Source organism: Drosophila biarmipes, chromosome 2L (assembly GCF_025231255.1).
Source record: "Drosophila biarmipes strain raj3 chromosome 2L, RU_DBia_V1.1, whole genome shotgun sequence".
Lineage (NCBI taxonomy): Eukaryota > Metazoa > Arthropoda > Insecta > Diptera > Drosophilidae > Drosophila > Drosophila biarmipes.
In genome coordinates, this window is record NC_066612.1 from 18,003,349 (window position 1) to 18,022,941 (window position 19,593).

Sequence of the window (19,593 nt, forward strand, 5' to 3'; positions counted from 1 at the left end):
ATTTGTTGTTAAGTAAGTGTTATTATTTAAAGAAGATTTTATTTGCTAAGGATTTTAAAATATAAAGTCATGTCCGTCGGCCTGTCCGTTGAAAGTGTGCTCTTTGGGAGTTATAAGAGCTGAGGATACGATTTTGTTGGAAAGGGAATATTTCGAATTTGTCAGCATGTGATTTAAGTGTAAGAAACTATTTACTGATCTTAATTTGTATTTTCAGACCTTACAATTTTCAACTGATTCACAAATATGTTTCTCTTTATTTTCAGATATATATCAGAAAAGGACACCAAGCTTGATATTCAACTTTAATTCTACAAGTAAGCTTAAAAAAAGAAGGAACGCTAAATTCGTTAACCGCATCCTTGCTGGTTGAAAATGGCTATCAAATATTTATGGTTTGGGAAAAAGTTTTGAAAATTTTTCTTTTATTTTTGGAAATTAATCTTAAAGAAGTAAAAAGTGTTTCGAAATTAGCATTTTTATTAGAGAGTGCTGACCGATTTCAGCATATTAAACAACAAAAGTTTAGGTGTATTTAATATGCAAATGCAGAAAGTAGGAGCGACGAGAGAAAATGGGTGCCGGATAAAGAAACGGAGAACTTGAAGGCGATGTCAAAAACATTTGCACAAATCATTGGCTAGCAGTGGGATAGCCAGGGTTTCCTAATTGTTATGCAAAAGGGTTGCCCGCGAAAGCCAGACAGTGGTTGTTGCTTATGACTTTATTATTGTTTGTTTTGACTAGGTTCTGTTAAACTCAATTGAACCCTTGGACACACAGTCCAGGTTCCAATTAAAAGGATGCGACAACTAAAAGTAAACAGTGGGGCTATATCTTGAAACTGGTATAAGACCAGATTTAGATTTACATTTCAGGGATACGAACAGGCCTCTGAAACTGATGCACTGCAGTAGGGAAGGGAGGAAATTTAATTAAAAATCGTTTGCCACTGCCCCCATCACTTATTCCAGCCGAGCCTTACAGCTTGTGTGTAGTTTTTGGCAGCCTTCCAAGTGGCAAATGCCGTCAATGCTGTCAGTTTCTTTGTACCCAGAGAAAAAACTGCAGCCTTTTTGAGCCCAAACTGTTGTCTTAAATTTGATTAATGGTGTCCTAGATTTCTAGTTAATTAGGTGCATTTTTATCAAAGCAGGGAAGAAGTTTTTAAACCTGACTCGGCCCTACTCAATGTTGGAAAATATTTAAAGGCAGTTTTTGTTCCAAGTGCAGGCCTCCGAGATGAGGCTGGGAGGTTGGACCACGGACGATGGAGTATGGCAGCCACTCAAACTTGACATAGACTTGGTCCCCTGTCCCCTGGCCTCAACTGGCATGTGTGTCCTAGGACTTGTGGCTGAGCATGTGCGAGTGTCTGAGGACAAGGACGAGAGGTCCATGTGGGCACAATGGCACACGGGCCATGGGCGGGACCCAGAACGTGGGAAGTGCTCAGAAGAAACCAATTTCATCACTTATTGTCCCTAGCCGAGCTGCCAAAGAATCAATCCTGTGAGCCTCGCCTCCTTAACTCTGGTGGGATTCTCGCACTGCCTCAGCACCGAATTGTGCCTTAACTTGGCTTAGATTAAGGCCGAGCATCCTTTTAAACGAATTACCAGAAATGCATTGTACTTTCAGACACATTGTGACTTAGTTGATTACCTAAAAGCTTTCTCTCACGCCTAGAAAAATCCAAGAGGACTGCTAAATGAATGGGGATAGAATATACCCTTGGCTTGGTGATATGATCATTTAAGCACCTAATTATCAGGCCTTATTGAAAAAAATTAAATCGTATTTCTTGACACATTGATGAAATTATCATTTTTTTAATGATATTTACTACATATATTTTTAATTTTAAACCTTAAGTTAAAGAAGAAACTTTTTCATACACTTTTTACTTATTTTGTTATTTTTCAAATGTTGTGCAACCGCAACTTTTTGTTTAATGTGGCTAAGTACTCAGCTTGCAGGAAAATTATTCTTTTGTCCAGCCTTTCCTGTTGTCTTGTTCCTTTTTCTGTGGAAAATATGCCAACGTTCTCAAGTTTCTTGAAGCGTTATAAGTACCGACAAATTGCCTCCATGAGCTACGCAGCCATTTTTATTATGCTTTTGAGAACTCATTAAAACCTAAAAGGCAAGAACCTAAAGAAATGTAGTGGGTTCCGAATTTAAGAAAAACAACAAGTTCTTTTTTTGCAGAATAAAAATAATTTTGTATTTAATTAAAAGTTATGCAAGTTTCAAAAATTAGAAAAGAAGAAAAAACAGTTGGGTGGATTTTTAGTTGTGTTTTTCAAGCTTCCCCCTTTAAATGTATGCCTCGGAGGCACTTGTTTTCACCATTCAGCAGGAGAGAACGACAAAGCTGCTTAAAAGGATTAGCGTTGCATAAAAGATGAAAATGTCCTTGACCAAAATGCAGCAAATTGAGGCTGCTGCTGCCCTCACTTTCTGCATTATTTTTGTTTTTAAAAGGTGTAGTACACACTGTATGCACGGCGATATGCATAAAGGAAGTTATTTTTAATGAGAATTAAATTTACTTTTAATTTAGTATTCAGGTTGTTTAAATTTTGAACTTAAGGTCGTCTTTTTTTTTATCCCCTAATCCCCCAAAATCTGTTTTTTTTTTTTTATTATAAGTATAGGGAATAAATAAAACCTACACTAAATATATTAAAAGCAAATTTATTGCATTGCAATCCAGAAATTGTGTTAATAGTTGCGTGCACTATCAGCAGCTCAAACTAATAGAATTCGCCTGACTTTGCTCCTGGATAAGTGGTCCCCGAACCCGTCCACCGAAGCATCCAGTCGGTAAATCAATGTGTCACCTCGACAGAATTCATCCATTAAGTCGTGCTCACCAAGCATCTGGGCGCAGTTAACAAGCGAAAAAATAATGAAGGTGGCCGGGCGTCGACAATCGATCCTTGCACAGGCGCGTAAAATCATTAAAAACAAATTGAGCACATTAATAAATGTGAATTATGATTGTTAATAAAAGCGAGTGTGGCCGGAGGAAAAGCGTGGCCAAAAACATGGGAAATGCGTGGCCGGGTGGGGAAGTGGCATAGTTTGGTGGATTTTCACGCCCATTGGCAGTGGCAGTTGACACCCACTCGACGCCACGCCCACTCTGGGCGGGTCGCAATAAACGGAGTTTTCGGTAAACAAAATGGTAAAACATTCTGTGGCCCACAGAGTCTGCTGTTGCATAACTTTCAGGGCTCAGCAGAACGAGAGTGTGTGCACTCAAAAAAACTTGTATTTGGTCTTTACCAATGCAATAGTTATGATCCCAACCTATAGGATAATCACCCAGCCAAAAAAAAAAATTCTTTACTGTTAAGTAGTAACAAAACAATTACATTCATATGACTATTTTTTGTAGAATTGAACATGTTGTATGTTTTTAAAAGAAATCATACGTATTTGTAAATATTTGCATAACATTTTTTTGCGTGTGGCAGACATCATAAATCAATTTAGTTGCCGGGAAGGGCCAGTGCAAAGGCGAGTGGATTACGGGCTACCGAGTTTCCGTGGTAAAAGTAAAATAGTCATTTTTATTTCGTCCCGATTTGGCGGGGCTTCCGCGGTATAAGGGATCCGTGTATAAGGGATTGAAATAAACGATATGGTCAGCAAAAGTTATGAACGAAATAAACGGACAGTTGACAGCGCCTGAAGAAGATCGCCTATACTCTACTTTAAAGTATTCTGACCTGTTCGTAAGATTTTTAAAGTATCTTAGCCCAGTCGTTACCTCAATTCCCACTTAAACTTCCTGTCGAAACGTAAATCCTTGTAAGCCGCAGAGCCCGCAAACCGTTAACCGTTCATCATAATTGAGGAAAAGGCCATTTTCAGCCGCATCACAGCTCATCAGCAGAGCGGATGCCATTTTCTTTTTTATTATTCACGGTGTGGGCCTGATGAGCTTGATTGGATATCTACCCAGTCGATTGCCTTTAGAAGTGTACGACACCAACGTTGTTTTAGTCAGGCTTTTATATCGGACTCAAGTGCGCTCGATTGTGTTTTATTGATAGCTCCAGTTTTTCTTCTACCCTCCTAACGCGAAAATTGACACTTGAATTAGGGAGAAGGAAAAGTTGGCTTAAAAAATGGTTCTGTACATTTGTACTGAATCTGTATCTGCTGGACTCGACGTTTTTCAGGCTGAGGCAACGTCCTTTGTTGCGTGTGCGAAACCGCTCCAATCCCATTTTCCAATACCCCTTCCACATTACTATAATGATGATTTCCTTTTGCTTCGACAGACTTCGCACTTTTCAGACCCTTCATAAAGTTTCCTGTGTCCAATGTGACGTAAAATTATACTAATTAAGTGCTAGACAAGCTTATCTCATAGGTTGCGTGTCTTTTCCCGTGTCTCCAAAGTCAGCCTCCATTGTGAATCTCATTTTGGTCTGGCTTCGGATGCGTCTACACAATGGACTTGAAAATTTGATGAAAGCTTTTGAGATTGATTGCGATAGTACTTAATTAACACAAGCTGCGCACTTAATCGTGTAATGTTATTAGGGTAATTGGAAAACAGTTGGTCTTAGACCTTACAAGTTTCATGACATTTCGGCCATTGGGAAAGCTTGTGTAATCTTTTTTGAATCGGTGTGAAACTCAAATGAAATGATTTTGATTGAAAGGGCCCAGATGCATTAAAAAATCTACGCTTTCAGGTATTAAGTAAATCTTTTCAAAAGGTTGTTGGCCTTAAATTAGTGTCATTTTCGTCTCAAAATGAGTCATATATGAAGAGAAGTAAATTTAAATCCTGTTAGTCCCGTCAGATACTTAAACGATGGTGTAGAGTCGGCTTTTTATGCCTCAAGCTGTCACGACTGTCATTTTGGAAAGGCCTCTCTGCTTTTGGGCAAACCGAAAGTGGCTGTCTCGTCTTCTGACTGATTGCCGCCTCAGGCTCAAGTGCGTGTGAGATATTTTTCAATCCATTCAATTTGCATACGAAGTGCTAAATATGATTGAAATTCGCTTGGTGGAAAATAACAGCAGGCTTACTGATCTGGCAGTGAATTATTTGCTTCTAACTCGTGAGTTTTCTTTGTGATTATGGATCAGCATTGACTGCTGTCTTATGGCCTGCCAGTCAGTCTCGGAATTATTTGTTTTGAACTTGCCAAGGCTGACCTGATTTTCAAGAATGTAAAGCACCCTCAAAAAGGTTTACCTACACTCATATACATTTCCTTAGAAACTATTTTTGGTTTATTTTCTTTTTTTTAAAACTCAATTCTTGGTATTCGTATACGCACTTAAACGGTCGCCTCAGCGATTTGATAAGCATAGAGATAGGGAAGACCTGACGTTTTTGGTTATTTTTTTCACCATTATTATAATAATTAATTGGCTGGCTTAGGCTTCCGAAAATAAGGTCTTCCTAATCTTATCTTTTGAATGATGCCAACCTTCAAAGATACTCGCTATCAACTTTGTCCACTGTCCATTGACTTAGTTTTGTGCCCGTAACGAGGGTTTAAGGCTACCTTAGCATGGTTTTATATTTCTGAAGTGCACATAAAAATGTTTTTGGTAAATGCATGCATTCTCGAGGAGACAGCTTTAATTCCTTATTGAAAACAATTCGTCTTAATATTTTATTTTAGAGCAGATAGACACTCTTGAGCCCGATAAATACCAACTTCAACTCGAGAGTCGAATGATCGCTATAGCGCTTCTCGTTCGCAGATATATTGGTAATCTCTCCAATAATATTGATAAGGTTAACTGGGAATTGTTTTCAAGTGTCATTTAATCTAGATAACTTTTTAACGCCCCAAGGATTAGGAACTAATTGGGTTTATAGGTTTTTGCAACTCAAAATTTGGCCATTATCTAGCTATTTCAAAGACATCTGTTCCAACGAAATGTCAAACCACACTTCTGATATTTTCTACCTTGGAGATAGCTTATCTGACAAGCTGGAAGCTATATTCAATTTTCTTTCAGCAGGAACGCGTTGTGCGACATGTTTGGTTTTACAAGTGAGCTTGTTAACTCTTATCTGAGAACAGTTGACGCACTTACTAATATGTTGGCAACGGCACTCTTAAAGTATATCAGGGAGAGAATGTATTAATCTAATTATACAATAAAGACATAGGGTTACTCACTCCTTTCCCTGATTTAATAGAAGCTTATTATGTCTGCACTCTGCGCTGCTGAGAATTCAATTAATTTTGAATGCAATTTAAAGTGCACTTGTGTAAAGCGTCCTACTTAGCAGACACTTCCGCTTCAGCCGCCTGAGACCCATCGGACTTTTTCGTTTTGGGGTTCCCTATGGGCGGTGTACTTGGAGAGGGGTTTCCATTTTAAAAGGCTTATGATATGTAAAAATGTTAATTAGTTTCCAACCAGGCACTCAATTTCACTATCCAATATCATTCGACAATCCCATTTCGCTTTTATTTCCCTAGCCTGCGCTGGTGCTCGAGTAAACATGTTTGTTTGGGGACCGACTGGCGAAATTTATATATATTTGACTTCCCCTATTTGTATAGTCGCACTGTATTCCATTAGCCGAGTAAAAGCTTCCCCAGGGAAGCCACCATTTATTTGCTCTCCTAATTAAAATTACGAGCACCAGACAAATGTGCATGCTATAGGACCATCACGAGAATGCTTGATTTGTTAGTCTTTGGGTCATTTGAAGCTAATTGAATAAAACATTTGTAATTTTGGATTGAAATAATTTCTTGTTTACTTTTTTCCCAATTTATAAAAGCGCAAGAAAGCACAAAGGACGAATTATTGTTCTTTCGCTAAGTGTAAGACAGCTAAAGCGAAGTATAATTATTAATGATTTCTAAAAAAAGTGACTCCTACCTTTTTAACAGACGCATTGCAAACCGAAACTAAAAGTTGTTCTCATTTTGCAAACTATTTAAAGATCCACCTTTGTAGAAGAAGGAAATGCCGTTTATATCTCAGCGAAAACTGATTACAATGTGTATACTATGTGCAGTTGCACAATATTCGACTATTAGAGCACAAACCTGGGCAGCTCGCTTTTTTATTGCTTGAAGCCGTGCCAGGAACTATTCAGAGTTACCGTCACCGCAACAGATACAGATACAGCTACAGTTGCAAGCACAGAGACCCAAAAAGTAGGCAAAACACAATTGAGAGCAACTTGCCTGCAGTTGCTGGTTTTCCTGCTCAGTCGCCGCACTGTCGCTATCCAGCTGCAAGTGCCACAGGGCTGAGTTTGAATACACTGACAAAATGTCCATTGGGGCAAAAAGGTCACGTAAATCAATTCCTTTTTTGGTTCCGTATCTTCATAAGATACTTTTCAAAACACCTAAAATAAGAAGAGATCCAAATTAGTTAAAAAGAAAAAGGAAATCATTTCAATAAAAATATTTAATGTATTTAACTTTTTTTTATTTAATTTAATGTATACATTTTTTTAAAATTTATGTTATGTATTTTACCTATTAATTTTTTCTTAAAGATTTATATTTAATAGCTCAAACATGTAGGCTTTATCCTAGTCACCTATACCCACTATGCTTTCTTTCCTTATCCCTTGCCAAAACTAATAAATTTTGCATTGTGCGCGGCGTTTGCTCGAGCGCCGCATTTACCTGAACTCGGATATTGCCTTCCGGCCACAGCACTTGGCTGAGGCTGCGTCCCCGTTTCTAGGACCCAGTGCGAGTCGTTAATTCTCCCTTGCTGGCTGACCCTGCGAAGGCACCTTGTGTTTTGCCCAATATTTATTGTATCAATGGCAGATTGTGCCGTCAGTTCGTGTTTTATAGTCACCAAATATTATTCTAAAGAATTTTTGCTTAAATTGTAATCCCAAACATCAAGTGACAAACTTAACTTACTCTATTTAAAAGGTTAAAATTAGGATTTTATCACTCCTATTTCCTAGTCTCTGTTTTCGTCAATATTTTTATGATTGGATTTTTGTTAGAGAAAGAATTTTCACGGAATTTTAACGGTGTGTGTGTATTTTAATTTTTATCACATTTGAATTTCATACTTCATCGTTTGAATGAGAATTGAGTTGATTTTCGATTTCTTTTTATTTTTGTGTATTTACATGTTTTTTGCTATGCGAGTTTTGAATAAGGTATGAGCTTGCCAATGTGTATTCGTGTTTATTTGATTTTGCAAGTGGATGTTTGACGACTGTTGTTGTTGCCTGCCACATGGAATTTGACATTTGTCCTTTGGGTGGCTGGAAAGAGGTACGTTTGTACATTGTGTGGCGCGAGTTTCGTTCCCAAATCCTCTGAGCTACTGCAGTTGAGTTATTCGCAAAAGTTTTGCGCACTGACAGTTATTTGCGGAATGGCGAAACACAATATTATTTCTGGTTCTGTGTACCAATAGTTGTTTTTATTCTATTTTGTTCAGAACTGTTTTAGTATAAATCAAAGAAAAACATTTCTTAACGGATTCAAGTGCTCTCCAAAGACAGGATACATTTATCCATCTTTGTTTACCAAGTCAACCATTTTGCTCTTGACCCAACACACACTTGGCCACATGACCTGGGTGCACAGGACTCCTCCATGTCTCTAGACCAACCCGATAAATCGCTTTGTTTGGTGAGTTAGGGCTACATCCGCCCTATTCTGCCACACCCCTTCCCATAATGTCCTATAATCACTTGAAAAGTCAAGTGGCGAACGGCAACTGCTGAGCTGGGATCAGCCTTTCTATGGGTTCAAATGGGGGCCAAAGGAGTCTGGCGGCTAAGTCGAGGGGTTTATAAGAAAACACTCGTCGTCCTCGAATGGGTGAATTGCTAAAGTATATGAGTAAGTAATAGTTGTTTTTGATGAGCTTTATATATTATATTTGAACAAATAATGTGAGATTGCCATTAATTGTGACCATATATGAGTCGGTTAGGAACCCTTTTCCCTCTGCCGGTCTTAAAACTTAAACTACATATTCTGGAAACCTCTGCAGTTCCTTTGTCTCCATTTGAGACATCACCGCCTACTACGCTTTATTATTCTGATGCACACACCTGCTAACGGGTACCTAACTCGGGGCAGGATGTCTTGGTTGTGCCAGGTCCTCGGGGCCCCGTTCCTCCAGCTGGCGAAGACAGAGGACGAGTTGCTGGATGGAGTGGCTGGGGAGGAGTGCAGAAAGGCATTCCACTCTTTGCCTTACTCTCCATGCATTTTTCTTTGTTTTCCCTTGCAGCGCATTCATTTTTAAACAGACCAAATGCAGCTGAGTTGCATTTTAAAGTGAGCCCAACGGTGGGTCTGCATTTCGTAGATTGCCGGAGGCCTACCTCGAGAAGTTGTGTAGCTAACCCAAAAACAATTGGGTGCGCTTCATTCTAAAGTTGCACAAACAGTTGAGTAAAATGTAATAAAACATATGTTTGGATCTTTCCTTAAGGCTGTTTAATTTATTTTTTTAGTTTTAGTGTTCTTCTATTTCTACTAATTGGTTTTTCTTTTTCTATTTCAGCAATTAGCAAAATAAAATAGGTAAGTGTTTGTTGCTTTATTTTGTCAATAAAAATATGTTTTCATTCCAAAATCATTAAACTCTCTGATTTTACTAATGTGTATTGAGCATTTCTACTTTTGATTATAAAATAGTTTTCTAAAGAAAGCATTTCTTATTGAAGTGTTTGCTTGTCACTTAATGTGCAGGGGTCTGAAATTGGGCACGTCTTTAATTTATGTCGGAGGATCGGGGCGTTATGAAAAGATGTAGTACGTGCCGAATGGAAGCGAAAAAGTTTTGACGCTGACGGAAAAACAAAGCTCTATGCTAATTTCCCTGGTTCAGGCAAGGTAGTACCCATATTAGCCTTATCCAGCAGTTAAGCCATAGCTTCCTCCGTACAGCAATTTAGTTGGCTGTCCTCGTTAATCACCGCCGTCGGTTTGTTGTCATGCTTTATTTTGCCGGGCTTCGGCTTGTCGTTTTCATTAACCTTAATTAGCGTGTGCCGCTGACATTTGTCACTATCCACACATAAGTGCAATCGGCTTCCCCTGACTCTTCTGCAGCCACGATTATCATGAACATCGTCGCCAAATGAGAGTGATATTTTGTGTCACACGTTCTGCCCGCTTGCCTTCTGCACTCACATTTTCCCGGCTCTCTGCAATTGGCCCGAAGACTGCCGCTGATATTGACCATGGCTGGCCATTGTTACCAGCCACCCCCCTCTGTCCACTTCGCCCAGTTGCTTTTTGCAACTGGCTGACTGCCATCGCCGTTAGTGTCAGCTGCAAATGAGTTTCTGGGCCGTAAACGTGGAGTGGAAGGGTAAAAATGTGGATGCATGGTCCACCGGCTTTCGCATAATCTGGCTTAGGTTATACAACGCGGGGTGGCTTGTCGAAATTAATAAAATTCAGATATAAATTTTAAAATACAAAAACTCTTCTTTCTAGTGAGTATATTTTACTCCCATTTTAACTATTATTCTTTCTATATGTTTGCTGTATTAAGTTGTTTAATAATAATGTTAAATTGTGTATTTGCCAAGTTGATTGATTTAAAAGCTGCGACTTACCATTTGTTTAATTAAGCCTGGGTGGCTCACCTTATAAGCCTTATTTGCTTTGCCGCTTTTGCTCCATTTATTTGCCAATGACAGTGGCTTCGGAAAGTATGTCGACCTATCGCTTACTTCACTGCCCACATGTGTAACTAGTTTGCTGGGAAAATGGCATTCGCCAGTAGCATTTGGAATCGAATTGCATGTGGTGCAGTTCATATGACTTTGAACTCAATAAGCGACGATTGGTCAGGTCGATTGTTTGACCACTCGCGAAAACTCCCGCATGTTAAACTGGATTAAAATGAAACGAGCTGTGTCGCTTGTGGAAAACTTTCACGTAGCTCATTTGACGGATGCAAAAACTGTTCTCCTTTTTTGACGTCCGACTGTTTGTCACGTTTTGAGTTTGTTTGGTTTCGCCCGTCATTTTTGCTTCCTACACGGGTCTTCTTGGGACTGGGGTCGCTCTGTTCGCTTTACGATTCTTTTTTGCTCAAAGCCCCGCAGTAGAGGCCTGCTTGTCAATAGAGTTCTTGACACCTTTACTTCATTTGCACAGATTTCTCTGGAAATGACTTTCGGTTTACTGTTCGCTGTTTTCTTTTTCAAGCACATCCCATCTAAATTCGATTGGTTTTTCTGCCGTTAAGTGAAAGAAAGCAATAATCAAGATCTTGGAAGACAAGATAAAATATATGTCTCATGAAGGTTCACGGCAGATAAAGGGACTTTTTGCAATAGAATTACGAAGCGAGTTCGTTGTACCTATATTCGAGAGTTCCATGTTTGTGCCTAAAATTAAAGGATGTTCTGAGATTGTGGGTTTACCAAAATTGCGAAGAATATGCAGTACTCAATGAAGATTTCGAAAGAGAAGATAATAAATATATATGTCTCATCAAGGTTCATGGCAGATAAAGGGACATTTCGAAAAGTACTGCAAACCCAATTCGTTGTACCTATAACCGGGAGTTCAATACCCGTGCCTAAAATTAAAGGAGTTCTCAGATTGGGGGTAAAATTGCAAAAAATATACAGTGCCCAATCAAGATATTGAAAAGGTAGACGTTAAATGTGCGTTCCTATCGGACAAATTTTTGTTATTGCGAACTGAGTTCGTTGTATCTATAAGCACCTCCTTGTGAGTTAAAATACATTTGCTTTAATTTAAAAGTAGTTTTTGTAAGTCATGAAAGAAGTATTGATTTTAGAAATATTTTTGTTTAAATACTTCAATTTAGGATACCAAAATTGTGCACTAGGATCCGCTGGGCAGCTGAAAACAAATTTTAAAAGTACCTATTGTGAACATAGTTCGTTGTACCTATAAGCACCTCTTCGTGAGTTAAAATACATTTGGTTTAAATTAAAAGCACTTTTTGCAAGTCAAGAAAGAAGTATTGGTTTTAGAAGTATTTTTTTTAATTACTTGAATTTAAGATAACAAAACTGTGCACTAATTGTAAAAGTACCGATTGTGAACCTAGTTCTTTGTACCTATAATGACGACTTCGTGACTCAGATTATATGTATGTGGTTTAAGTGTAGGGAGTTTTTCAAGTCATAAACAGAATATTGATTTCAGTAGTTACATAAAATGTAAAATATATTATAAATTTTTGGTTTATTTGTTATGGTCTTAGTTTTTTCCTACTGCATACAAATTTGTTATTTATAATCGTTATATAACTTAATAAATGACCCACTCACTAGTAAAACAATAGCCTAAATACTGAATCGTAATAAAACAACATTTTCATTCAATTTGCCGCAACAAATGGTAATGTCTGGGTGAACAAAGGGTACCAACGACCTTATACAAATACACGCATTGGGATATGAATATTTCCCCCTCTCTCCTCAGCCAAATTTAATTGTGCAAACAAAGGCTGCCCATCTGCGGACTACTGGTCACCACCTCCCTGACCTCTGAATCAAGTGTTTGTGTTTTTGTGCGCACGCTTAATTGCTTCTGACTTTAGTGCCGTCTTACTGTTGTTGTTGCTTCCTTGTCTTGGCTTGTTGAACTCTCAAGGTAACAAGAAGTGGCCAAACAACCCCTGCCGCCCCTTTCGTTGCCGCTTTTTCATTTCCACGAAAGAGGGAAAAAGAGGCAAATAAAATGTCTAAGATTGCGATTATCTTTTTAATAACATCTCGACGAGGAAGGTGAACATTTCCTAAAAAAATCCAGGCGGGAAACAGGCAATAAAAAGAAATAAAAAAATCACAAAACTAATTACCACGCACCCAGATAACGCCCCAAATGAAGCGATAACAGCCCAGACAACAAAGGTTGGATGCTTCCAATGACAGTATCCTAACTAAGAACGCTGCTAAGCTGCAGATACACGAAATAAATTGAATTTAAACCATTTACTTTATTTGTTTTAACGCATGCCTGCACTTCAAGAAGCATATCTGACCCACACAGATCCCAGGCCCCCTAATCGTTTCGGCGTCTTGCTCTGAATGCTTTCATGGTCTCCCCATAAATCTCGGTCATTTGCCTTTTTAATGCATATCATTCTTAAATAACATGATGCTATACTTTTCTACCAGACAGGCAAACTACTAAAAATAAACTGCAAATATCTACATGAAATCAAATTCATTTTATTTTACTCGGAACCTTTGCCAAACCGACTGAAGCTGAAACCACAATGTCATTGTTGACATTTTTGCGAATGCCAGCATGTACAAAAATGTTTTCAAGTAAATTGAAATGATTCCTCTTCGTTGTTTTAGAGCGCAGCCAATGCAATCCATTTTACTTTTAAATTTTAATTGTGATTTCATCTAAATGATATTGTATATAAGCGCATGCAACCGTAATTTTAACTGAATGATAATCTATGTAATTAATTTAGTATATAAACCTTATCGGCGAACTTGTTGGCATGTTAGCAAATGTATTTTTAAATAACTCATATTAAGTTTTCAAACTAAATGCTTGATAGTTATTACTTCTTTTCGTATTCACTCTTGTCAAGAACTAATATATTTAACAAATGAAAGCAATGAAATTAATTTCCAAAGAACCATTAAATACGGATTTTTTAACATACATACTCTTGGTCTTTCATGTAAAATGTTTTTAGTTATTACTTTTTATTAAATTATACTTATTGAAATGTTTAATTCTATACTTTAATTTTAATACATGGTTTATGTACGTACAAATTATATTCTATGTTTCGTTAATGGAGTTTAAAGCTGCGTTGCTTTATATTAATTCCCAACAATTGAAAGCAAATAGACCATTTATTCCCAAATAACTATTAAATACGGTATCTTTTGAGGAGATTCCACTCTTGAAAATACTTGTTTGCCAATAAGACCGATTTCCCTAATATGTCGCTGCATTCTTCAGCCCTCCGCTGTATGAACGTGTGGCACTGGCTCCTGACCCTGTCGCTGGTGCAGTTGTTGCGGAGGATTGTTCTGAATACTGGGAGGACGTGGCGCATCCTGCTCTTGCGCCTCGTTCTCCGCCTGTTCCTGAGGGTCGAGCGACTCCTGCGGCTGCTGGGATTCTTCGGCGGAATCGCTGGCCCCCGGATGATCCGGCTCACCTTCATTGCTGAGAAGGGCGTAGTTCTGGGGCTTCTTGAGCAGGAAACGAGTGTTCGGATGCTGCTTCGTCTCGAGCTCCAGGCGCTCGATCAACCAGCCCTGCTTCTGGTTGTTCGTGGCCCAGAAGTAGACGGTGCCCCTGTCCTTGGAACCCTGAACGCTCACCTGCAGCTGGGCCTTGTCCGGATCGCAGCGGTTCTTCTCGTTGGACAGACTGAAGCCCGACTCCTTGATGGGCTCCCCCAGCAGGCCCACGGCGCCGCTGTGCTGGCGCAGCTGCTGGATGGCCATCTGGTAGTACTCCGACTGACGCACCCGGTCCTCCAGCCGCCAGCGCATGTAGGCCAGCCCGGAGATGGAGGCCAGTGCCCCGCAGATGCACAGGCTGCCCATCGTTCGCTTCGAGGGCAGACCAATTCGCAGCTTTATAGTGGGCATTTGATCGGCCTCTTTATCGGCTGGATATCACTTTTAGAATTTTGCTAGGTGTCAGAGAGGCCTACAAAGAGCCTCAAATGCTTAAGCTATCAACAACAGAAAACAACTCGATGACAATGATCTCAAACTCAGGTGCTTCAGAGATTTCGAATCTCTCTCGCCGAACTGCCGTTTCCCACAGGCAGAATCTCTGAGCCATCTCTGGCCTATCACCAACGAACCTTGAAATCATGCCGGCCTGATCGGCGGGCGTTGCCTCCGGGTAATTGCGACGGAACTTCCTCCGTGGCCTGGCCAACTGGGAAAAGAACGGCCAGCTCGCAAACGGCGGCTCTGGGCAATTTCATAGTCTCCACCCAAAAGGCGTGGACCACAAAACGCCGAGGAGGAATCCAGCAAAAGAACGCAAAACGAGTTTTGGCTTGGCTAGCTGTACATAGTAGTAGTTGGCTTTTTTCGGTTTGTGGGCCAAACGAGCGGCGCCATTAATGACAGTCCCGAAAGTGACCCGTCCAGAGGATGGACCGCGGCTTGGACCCTTACGAGGTTGTGCGAATATGATAATCGTGGAAAACAGCGATTTTCTGACCCTGTAAGCTATATACAATTTGATCAGGAACGTTCTATGTATAACAGAGTACTATTTGATTTGGAAATGTGCTGTTTTAGCTCTGAATGTGTGTCTTATTTGTCTGGAATTTAAGAAATATTTCTAATCATTAGCTCCTACCTTATAACGGTGGACACTTGCACACCCTTTTTTCACAGGGAATTAAGGAAGTGACCTATTCAACGGGTACTTCATAGTCGTTCTTTCTTTTGCGTGTCTTATTAAGCCTATCTTTTTGATCAGTATGTCTTTCTTTATAACAGAGGTACACAAGAAAAAAATACCTAAGCATCATTTTGATGTTATGATGGTTATCTCTTTACCAATGAATACTGTAAATTTGATATCGGGGATTGGTTTTTCATGGTGTAATTTCTGTACTTAAAAATACTCTAGGATCTAAAAAGAAAGAAACGAGGAAGATACACTAAGTAAGCAGAAAAAGAGATTTTTACTGGGGTTTTTTGTCTCGATAGACAGATACTAAATTTCCTCAAAATTAGTATTTTTCTTTGTGTACTATTTTGCTGAGAAATGGCAGTGTGTCTTCTTTTTTCATCTCATTACAGCGGGGCTATTTTTACTTGCCAGGGCCAGTAATGCGGAGAGCAGAAGAGGGCTTCGGGAGACCAATGAGTGTCCATTTAGGGAGCACATAGTTATTTAAAAATAGTTTTCCACGAACGCAGCCGCCGCGTACGAGGAATGCGCCCATCGCGGCGGTAATCGATAGTCTTGCAACGCCTGTCACGGATGGGAACGGAATATTGCATCTGATACCGGCCAAGAGTGCGGCCTAATCTATCAATGCATCTTCAAGTTTGAATTTCCGTGGCCAGCCGGCCAGGCAGCCATCCAGCCGGCTCGATGATGTTACATTTCTGGCCTAAGTGGCCTCTGGTGGGGCTGCCTTTATCGTGGGGGGATCCTGAGTGATTCTCAGATTCCCCGGCGATCCCCTTCCCTGCCCTGGCAATGTGACAATTTCTGTGTTCGTTTTTTAGCCTCATTAAGACCTCTCTAAACACTGCCACTTTAAGACCATTTTGGAGTGCTTATCTTTACGACCAAACCTAGCTGGTCTCTGCCCCTTCTCCACCTCTCTGCATCCTGGGACTGGGTGGTTAAGTACGCCATACCTTTAACATGACTTTGATGTACTCAGCATGGCGGCCGGAGTAAGATCTTTAATAAATCAAATTACCTGGGTCTTGGAGAACGGGGTGAGAGAAGATAAGGCTGAGACCGAGTCTTTCCCAGAAAGTAATTCTATGAGTTTAATAGTCTCTCTCGAGAAGTCACGGGGCTTGCAGGTGTTTTAAGCATTTATCATCGAAACTGTGGATTAACTTCTTAACGGGATGGGCCATATAATTTTAGTTGGATGCAAAGCATAGTTAATGAGTTTAGCATCTCCTCGAAAAAGTTCCATCAACGTCTAGTGCTGAAAAATGGTTTATAACATTCTTATGAAGTTATGCGAACTAATAAGCCGACATCTTGGAACCTGACCTCGGGAAAGAGCCGAAGAGTGAGTAATTTGATAATTTCCCAGTGCCTATGACCTCAGTAAGTCGTAAAGATTATTTAATTCCCTCGTATAACTTTAAACTGTTTGCCGTTTTCTTGTAAGCACATGACGCATAATCCGAGAAAAGGCAATTTATCAACTTTTTAATGACAATAAATGAACATGTGGTTTCTGTTTAGTTTTAATAACCGAGCGTCAAGGCTTTTTAATTAGTTTTATGCTGGAGACGAGTAAACGAAGCTCAGCATAAATTAAGCAAGAAAGGAGGGTCGGCGGACCCTGGGCTGAATCATAAAACTGGTTGCTCGCCCGTCTCCCCAGAGATGAAATATGCAATGGGGCACAACAGTGCGGCAAAAATAAGCAATTGCCCTCTAGTCGGACTCAGATGTTTTCCCATTGTTGATTATATTGCCTGAGTTATTTATATTTAAATGGATCTGCGTTTACGACACGCGATATGATCAGTTTTACCAGCTGCCCATTGATTGCGATTAGCACATGATTCTCCGGCTTCCTAAACCTTCATTAGCCCAAATTAGGCCTTCAAGGTTCTTTAGTAAAATTACCCATTTGCCTAAAATCAAAGACCATAAATTATAAAGACTACTGAAGACGCCAAACAAAGGAGGACGGCGCAATCAGCCAGTTGAGCGTTCACTCACTTAACTATTATTTTCAATAAATACAAAATAAATATGGCAAATTGAAGGGGCCAACATTAGCAGCCGGAGGGGAAACAAATACGAAAAAATCGAACCAAAGACCGAGACAAAATTGATGGAAAGAAGCGGCCCAGCGAATCCATAACTTGTGCGCCTGCGCAGCACGCAATGCCAAAAGAGACGCCGCTGGCAAAAGGCTGCGGCTGCCACGTCCGAGCTAAACTCAGACTCAAAGTTAAACTTAAAGCCAAAGCCAAGGTTTCTGTTTTTGTAATTGCTTGTCTCCGCTCGGCTTCAAGTACGGCCAGCAACTACAAAAATGAAAAAATCAAGTAAGCACCGACATGCGTCTGAGTAATGTTAGCGCCATAAATAGAGAAGACAGACAGAAACAGCCGATCGAACGGGGATGCCAAAAGATGTTGGATGCTGGCAGGGGCTCGGACCCAACTTGTGTTTAATTGCCAGTTGTAAAAATCTTTTGGGCGGAGCTAATCACCAACCGACAAGAGGCAAAAACAATTCCCTGTAAGTCAGTTGAGGCCAATCCAAACTGTGAGGGTGCTGTTGCCATGCTCGAGTATGCTCCTTGGATGAGCCAAAAACGTTTGGAAGCCACAGATTATTTTCCCTCTTCCCTTCTTATTTCGCCTATGCTGTTTCCAGTGGTCAAATAATACATATTTACCATATAATCGGTGAAAGTAAGTCTTTATTAAGCAGTTCAGAACATTGATAGAAGTAAATAAATTTTTTAAATGTTTGATGCACCCCAAAAAATATATTACAATTATTTTTAAGAACCAATATCTTTATTTTGTTGCGGGTGTATCTATACCTATTGTTTTAAATCACCATAACTTTTTTAATATTATTTAGATATAAAATTATGCATAGTGTTTGAAACATTTCCCCAACATTAGCCGGGCAAGAACTTCCTCTGAACCGGTGATCTGCGCTTTCTGTGGCACCCAGAAATATTTTCCACCTTGAGCACAAATGGCAATTCGTTGTCAATTTGTAATCCCTAATTAAATTTGGTGCCGAGCTGGGAGCTTGTATACTCCCACATTTCAAACGAATGGTACTCGAAGATTAGACAACACACGAGCAGCTTACCACATGCCACTCATATCATGTATGAGTACTGGCCGCCACGTGGCCGATGGAACTGGATACTGCGAAATCAAGTCCCAAACCGTCCTCTTCCGCCCGAACTATGGGATATTATCATATATGCATACCCGCTGCTGGGTGCCGCTGTTGCGGCTGCTGATACTTTGGCTGCTGTGTAGGAGCTCGGTTTCCATTTGGGAAATGGTCGGACAATGGACACTGATAAGTCCGGCGCAAGAGTGGCGAAGTGCAGCCACATCGCCGGCTTTCCTATGCACTCGTCTGTGAAACAAGAAAGCCGAGACAAAACACCAGCAGACTGTCAGTCGACAGCCGACAATGCGGAGTTGCGCGCTGCATCTGTGTCTTGGGATTTCTTTCTTTTATCATCGGCTGTCCGACCAGAGGCGGCAAGCGAATCGAAACTGCTTTCAAGAATTTTCTATTTAGAAATGTAACTATAGCATGGCGTTTCCTGCAAGGGAGCGGCTGGCCTTCATTCTGGATTTTATGGCAACTGGTTAATTGTTTCCTTTATGTTTGAACAAGTGCCTTGGCCCGGCTTGCCTTACACTATCCGCTGTTTCAAGAGCGAAATCCATGGAGCGCAAGTGATAAACAAAAAAGAAATATCAACGAATTAACGTAATAAATGTGAATCAACCTAGTCAAAATATAATTATTTTATTTTCATTAAAAATGAAATTCATAACATTAATAAGAAGATCTTTAAGTTGGTAAATATAAAATGTTTACCAAAAGTAAAAAAGAATACAATTATATGTACTGCTCACCCACTTAAATCTTTATAGACATGTTTGTCCTTAACTACAATTACCTGTTCGTTTGGCTTCGACTTTTCTGAGAGTGCATTTACCGCACTGCAGCAAAGCCAGGAGGTGCAGTCTTGGCACTGCCTCCTTGAGCTCCCCGAGATGCGGCCCCGGATTAGATGACAGATTAGTTAAATGCGCATGAAATGAGGAGCCGTTGGCTTGGCTGGTGGAGTCCAACGGCTGTGACTGCCCGAGAACGCTTCCTACTTGGCCTTATGACCATACGAGGCTTCTCTCCGCCGCCAGCACGCGTCTCC

General features: G+C 40.1%; 2 protein-coding genes across 5 annotated transcripts in view; one reads left to right on the plus strand and one right to left on the minus strand.

Moving 5' to 3' along the window:
* LOC108033846 (beta-1,4-glucuronyltransferase 1) overlaps positions 1-19,593 on the plus strand; it is a 36,065-nt gene that overhangs the window by 3,961 nt on the left and 12,511 nt on the right. For 3 of the 4 annotated variants that reach the window (XM_017108477.3, XM_017108479.3, XM_017108478.3), the window contains exons 3-4: positions 267-317; positions 9,514-9,533. The gene's annotated coding sequence lies outside the window, so the exon portion shown is untranslated. Of the gene's footprint in view, positions 1-76; positions 180-266; positions 318-9,513; positions 9,534-19,593 lie in introns of those variants that run through there. The other variant, XM_050884901.1, reaches the window with a different exon arrangement.
* LOC108033848 (pleckstrin homology-like domain family A member 1) lies at positions 13,810-14,697 on the minus strand. The gene has a single exon (XM_017108482.3). The coding sequence runs from the start codon at positions 14,576-14,578 to the stop codon at positions 13,934-13,936; it is 645 nt and encodes a 214-aa protein (XP_016963971.1). The 5' UTR covers positions 14,579-14,697; the 3' UTR covers positions 13,810-13,933.

What these genes read in the sequence shown, in the direction of transcription:
- LOC108033848 (XM_017108482.3), bottom strand. Translation starts at nt 14,578, where the DNA reads ATGCCCACTATAAAGCTGCGAATTGGTCTGCCCTCGAAGCGAACGATG.